This window comes from Tetranychus urticae, chromosome 1, assembly GCF_039701765.1.
Source record: "Tetranychus urticae isolate SD_2017Ah chromosome 1, NJAU_TeUrti_SD_1.0, whole genome shotgun sequence".
NCBI classification, from domain to species: Eukaryota; Metazoa; Arthropoda; class Arachnida; order Trombidiformes; family Tetranychidae; genus Tetranychus; species Tetranychus urticae.
The window spans coordinates 13,904,471-13,911,048 of record NC_142958.1 but is presented as its reverse complement, the minus strand read 5'-3'; the positions used below and the strand labels follow the sequence as shown (position 1 = coordinate 13,911,048).

The following is a 6,578-nucleotide window of genomic DNA, read 5'->3' as shown; positions in this document are numbered from 1 at the left end:
TTATGCGTTTATTTGATTTACCAATTTACACAATTTGAAGAGTCAAGTTTTTAGTGATTTATCATTAATGAATCAGTTATTTAAAACAACTAATTACAATTAGAAGCAAAGCAATCGAGTGGCTTTTAACGATAGACAATCGAGTTTAAACAATGATGTTTAGCCAATTTACTGTGTTTGTAACCTAATCAATAAATTGGGATTTCATGAAAAAACCAGAGTTCAAAATAGCTTGAAATGACAGGCAAAGATTGCAAATTGAAGTGATTCAAGATTTAAATGATTAACAGTATTCACGTATTGAAAAAGAAAGTATAAAAAAGAGTGAAAAACAGTTTAATCACAATCAATATTGAATTAATAGAGTTGATAAAAAAAATCAATCAATCAAAGTAAAATTATATAATTTAAATGACAAATCAAGCAATAACAAAAAGAGTGAGAGAAGTTAATGTTTCCATTTATTTCAATTCAAGGCTGTAAATAAAGAGTCATATGGCTCTTCATCATTACCCATATTAACAATTAATCATTACTTTGATTTATGATTGTTTGTAATTTTATCTAATTCTGGTTAAGATGCTTTTCAACTTTCGCATATTTACTGATCAAATGTTCAATTGTCAATGGTTTTGACAGTTGCATCTAATGTCAATAAACACATAGAACAAGAAAAGTGTTTATATCATTTGATAATCTATCCAATACATAAAGTAAAAACATTAATTTTTACACCAAGATTGTGGCCAAACTAAACCGGTTCAAAGAAAATTTCATCGTATCATGAAAGCCATGATTAAACTACATTCACGAAAAATAGTAACAGCATTTTGGAAATTCAGGTTACCGAGAAATTTATGGAAAGAAATGATCAGTCATGATCGGGGGTTCGCTTGTTTATTTAAATTCAAGACCAAACTCATTTTTAACCCACGGATAAACCTCTGGACATTCAAAACAGGTATGTAAATATCTTTCTCCCCTTAAATGTCTACTGTGTAATTTGCACAGTTTGGGATGATTACAGGCAACTAAATTGGGATCAATATTTTTCTGACACTTCCATGGTTCAAAGCTGTTCAGCTGACTTAATGGAGTTGGTGTTCTCATCCATTCAATGGCTTGGTAGTTGGTAACGATATAGACATCAGGTTTTTTCACTAACTCATCAATGAATTGCAGGAAAACCTTGAAATTTTTCTTATCCTTGAACCAGGTTGTGTGGAAGAATAGACCAAATGGTGCTCGATTAGTTGAGTAATGGCGATTAAAGTTATCTAGGAACATTGTAAATATTTCTTCCTCGGAGAGATGAGTTGGACAGGAATCAACCATGGCACAAATATGACCCTAAAGATAATAAAGAAATGAATATGGAAACATTGGTGTTAGAACAAGGAAAAAATGAATAAATGCTTTTATTGTTACCTCAATATCCAAAGGATTCATGACCATTTCCCACATTCCTGGGAATGATCGAGATGGACATTTCTGTAAAGAACCGGCACATTTATGGGGAATCCTGAAGTCAAATGTGTAAGGCCAAATCGGTGGATCTGATTTTGCAGGAACCATTGAAGAATCATAAAGAAAACCAAATTCTCTCATCATAATCAATTGTGTATTCCAACCGATTCTCAAGAAAGGAACTCTGGTTCCTCTTATCTCTTCTAATGGTATACCAGCAAATTTATTGATTATATTGGCCATACCAGCAAATTCATCAAACCAGTCTTCAATTGTTGCATTAAATGTCCACCAAAGTTCAGGATTACGATGACTGGATTGAGGAAGAGAAAAGCAAGTTTAAATATTGAGAACAATCAATCAACCAAATGATTATCAAAATTGTGCATCCTGAGCAAATTATTTTAAGCATAAAAACTTGAATAATTTACCAGAACAATTGATCCCTAAAATCAGAAATTAATGGCTGTAAGAATCAAATTCATTGCCGAATGCTATTCCGAAATCATTTATAACAGAAAGTATTCAATTCAAAACCAGATTGACTTATAATTTGTCAAAAATTTTGCTTCTGGTCGCTAATAAGCGTCATTAAAACGGGTTCCTAGATTAAATCATGTAAAACTATCTAATGGCTAAACAAATGAATTAATTAATAAATCAGGTGAAAACATAATCAAGGTTTTTCATGAGATCTTTTCTCATTAAATTAAATCTCTGGTTTAACCTTGGCTTAAAGATTTCTTGACAGTGCAGACAGAACTAATTACATAATGTTAATTACAATAATAGAGTGCAATTGAATTGATTGCTTACATTCATCATCACACCGAGTTTTGAAACAAAAAGTGCGTACAATGTACTTGGAATCAAGCATTCGATTAACTCATGTTACTCAGTTGATTAAGAAGCAAAACAGGTTACATTTGAATGAAAATCTGTTTTGAGCTTGAATTGAGAAAGAAACTTACGTTATTGAATGAGTGGCTATTTCATGTCCATCATTCCAGAGTTTTTGAGCATGTCGATAATTGGTATATTCATGGCTAAGGAAGAAGGTTGACCTGATGGGACAGCCGTTGGCATTGGTTCGGTTTGGTGTGAAGATTGCTTGATAAATTTCCCAATTCTCGTTGTTAACCGCATCATCAAAAGTAATTATAACCATTTGTGGTGTCTCCTCAGGCTTAAGATAATTGGGTATTTGGGTTCCATCAGTGGAACAGAAACAATCAGGTAGGGTACAGTTATTGAGATCACATCGACCCGGAGCATTTGGATCATTTTCTGGGTCACAATAGGACTCATCTGAACCATCGGTACAGTCAACCGTCCCATCACAAAAGACATCACGGTTAAGACATTTTCGGTTAGCACAGGCTAATTGACCTTCTGGACAAATTGGACTCTCTGTGGCCAGAAGAGGACGAGGAGTTGATGCATCTATGAAGGTTGGAGTAAAGAAGAGAAACGAAAATTGATTTACATCTAAACTCTGAATTTGCAACATTCATGATAAGGGTGTGAGCAGTTTATTTTTTAAAAGCTTCAGTTTGACCAAACGAATAAGATTAAACCAAATGAACTTAATAATTGACCTTTGCGTTAATTGAAATCATTTCGTAAGGCTTCATGCTGATAAATAAACTGGTCGAATCAACATTTCATTAATTATCAAGTGATTGATTGTTTAAGATATTACACGAAATGAAGTAACTGTAAGTTAAAGATTTGGACCTGACTTAACCTGACTTGGCTTGACCTTTGATTTAGTCAGTGATTTTAATATCTTGATTCTTAAGTATTGAAATTTAAATGAGAAAATTTACTTACCATGAGATTTTTCACAATTTTGGGCATTGATTTTTGATTTGAAGTCACAAATTTGTCTATCAATATCAAACCAAAGTCCAGATGAACATCTAAATTCAAGAACCTTTCCTCGTGGACACCAATAGTATCTGGCACAATCACGGATTCCTATCTGTTCAGGATTACGATAAAATTTACCATTTGATACACAAGGGATTCCCTCAACAGCACCTTTATAAAACCAATAAATTTATTAATAATTAAGACACAGAAGAGATTAACAAAGGGTTGACCAGCTGTGAACAAAAAAACCATAGTTACCCGTTTCAACAATGTCTTCATTATTGTTATCAAGCCGCACAATTTGAATTGAATAAAATAGTGAAAAAAGGCAAACTGTAATGGTCAACAGGTTAAATTTAAAATTGGCAACATGATTACTCGTCATGGCGATGATTTGGACTAAATCTGATAAAGTTCAATGGTTATCATTCAAACTTAACCAAGACAAACAAGAATTGAAAAAAACTTAACCGACACAAAATTATAATGTAAACCTTCCCATAGGATGCAGTTACCCTTAAAAGATAACTAAGTTGCTTCGGATGAAGCAAAAGATGAATTAAAAATCATGATGATTTAAATTTCAGGATTAATCAAGGTGGAGGATAAAGGTGACGACGAAGGAAAAGAAGACGAAAGGTAGAAAGAGAGAAAGAAAGACTCGGAGGGAGAGGCTGAAAGGCAGCCTAAAAGATTGGTGTTATAAGGACATGAAAATAAAGGACAATTGCACCAGTTTTGATAAAATCGGAGCAAATCGGGTTTTAATCATCTCCCTTTGAATTATCATCATCATCAGCATCACCGCCACCAGAATCATCAAGTTATTACAGTCGACTTGACATGGAAAAATTATTTTCTCTTGCTCTCAACTGTCTATCTATGTCTGCCATGTTAAGCCTGATTGAAATTACCATTTCTTCCTGGATCCATTTTCAACGCAATTATGATCATTGTCAATCAAATGTCTAATAATCATCTTATTGTAATATTTATTTTTCATTTAAATTTGATTGGGAACAAAATTTGACTGAACAAAGCTTTTAATGTTGATGAGTATTTTTGAAAGGTGTTTACACTCATTTGTATAACCAAATTCATCTTGATAATCACATTAGAAAAGTTATTCTTTGATCAACTTCATTGATTCTTCTTCTTCTAATATTATTTTGTTTCCTGATGAACAATTTACTTGGAGATAGTCTGACCAAACTAAATGATTTAAGCAACAATAGAACGTTAAAGCACACAATTTTGACCCAGAAAAGGTTTGTGTTGAAAATTGAATTTATTTACATGTAAATATTAATAGAGCATTTGAGTTCAATCAATAGTAATGATTCCATTCTTTCCTTCATTAAATGCTCAGGATTGATCTTGATTTTTAACTCAAGGATTCATTGATTTCATCCTTACCACAAAGGAGTACTGATACAAAAGCTGACTTTTAAGTTAGAGATGAGACTTTGTAGGTTTGTAGGAGCATTAAAACTGAGTCCGTTCGTGAAATTTTTTTGTGATCAATAACTTTCGATAAAATAGAGTTCAAAGTTGAAACTTCGAACGCCTGTTGTACAGTTGTGAAGTAAGATTTCAAACTCGTTCTAAAATATGAAGTGATTCAAAATGATGCAAAAGAGTTTTAGCTTAGCATTCGATTTGTTGCCAAGGGAATGTTTTTTATTTATGAAGGTAAATGGTTATTTGATGAAAAATCTGGCTCAATAACTGTACAAAAGTCGTTCGAAGTTTCCACTTTGAACTCGATTTTATCGAAAACTACTGATCATGAAAAAATTTCCAAAAACGGACTCAGTTTCAATGCCCCTACAAAGCCACTTAGTCTTAACTCTGAACAGGAAAGTTAGACTCTGTATCATACTCCTTATGCATAAAGGTTTATACCAACAGGTTTATTGGTACAAAGACTTTTACCAATTATCTTCTACTCAAAATAAAGTCAAAACATGAAAGTGTGGCCAAACTAAACGGGTTCTAAAGAAAATTAGCATGAAAGCTATGATTAAACTACATCCACGAAAGATAGTCAGAGCATTCCCGAAATTCAGGTTACTGAGAAATTAGCTTTTAAACAGGGTGGAAGCGAATGCACTACTATTGACTTTGGGAGGAAACTTTTTTTGCATTCAGGTTGATGGTATATTATTGGATTAGGAGGATTTGTAAAACCGTCTTTCGAATAACGAGTTTAGGGAAAACTCTGGTGCTTCCACTGTGCAAAAGAGATCAAAGTTTCAATGATTGTCCATCAGAGAAACTTTGATTAGACAAATGGAATCATTTTTATACCTTTACAACCAAAAAAGGTTCAACTCTCAACTCGAAGGAAAATTTTACAAGTGTGCTCTCCTCATTCCAAAATGAATTACAAATGTTACAAAAGCTTAAGATTTCACCTTTTGGATTTCTTATTCTCATGATGGTTTTTGCCACTTGTATTAATTTGTGGCTTTTCGATGTTGATTGATTGTAACTAGTGTTTCTGCGATTAAATCAAATCGACGATTCGAATCGATATTTTTAAACGATTTTTTCGATGTTTCTCTCAATTGAATCGAAACGAATTTTTGATTCTCCTGTCATTTTTACGTTATTTCTTTCCTTTTGAAATTTCTGTTCGATTTTGGTCAATGAAGAATTTCTGCTTTCTTGTTCTTGTATCTTCTTTCAATTTTTGGATGATTCTACTATTTATTTTTAATTATTTAACATTAATATTATGATGGCAGTATTTTTAATACGATGAATTTGGTCAATGTTCATGATTTTACTTTTTGAGACCCATTAAAATTCCTCAATTTTTACTATTTTTACGATTTTTCAGATTTTTCTGATTTTTTAACGATACTTTAATAAATGATTAAATCGATTTTCTTTAAAACAAATCAAAATTGTTGATTGATTATTTTTACAGAAATCGATAAACACTACTCACAAACTTTTCAGTGAAAAAACTAAAGTCATTATCAGTCATTTTAGCGTCAAAATGATCGCAAAGAAAAGGGTTCTTAAAGAAACTCTTCAACCAAATAATGACCATCATTTGTCTATAGCAACAAAAAATACTTGAGATCTCTAGCAACTCAGATTCCTGCAAAAATCATGTTCAGGGTGGTGGCAAAACAATCCATTTTCAAAAGCATTGCAGAGGGAAGAAATTATTTTTTAGTTTTATAGCATTTATAGTTTATTGTTGAATGATTTATAAGTTTGAC

At 32.2% G+C, this 6,578-nt stretch overlaps 1 protein-coding gene across 1 annotated transcript; it reads right to left on the bottom strand.

Moving 5' to 3' along the window:
* Nucleotides 1–880: 880 nt before the first annotated feature.
* LOC107370193 (chitin deacetylase 1) lies at nt 881–3,893 on the bottom strand. Its single transcript, XM_015938178.3, has 5 exons — nt 3,601–3,893; nt 3,301–3,510; nt 2,439–2,910; nt 1,429–1,780; nt 881–1,350 (listed from the first exon to the last, which is right to left on the bottom strand). The coding sequence occupies exons 1-5, from the start codon at nt 3,725–3,727 to the stop codon at nt 898–900; spliced, it is 1,614 nt and encodes a 537-aa protein (XP_015793664.1). The 5' UTR covers nt 3,728–3,893; the 3' UTR covers nt 881–897.
* Between the last annotated feature and the right edge of the window lie 2,685 nt (nt 3,894–6,578).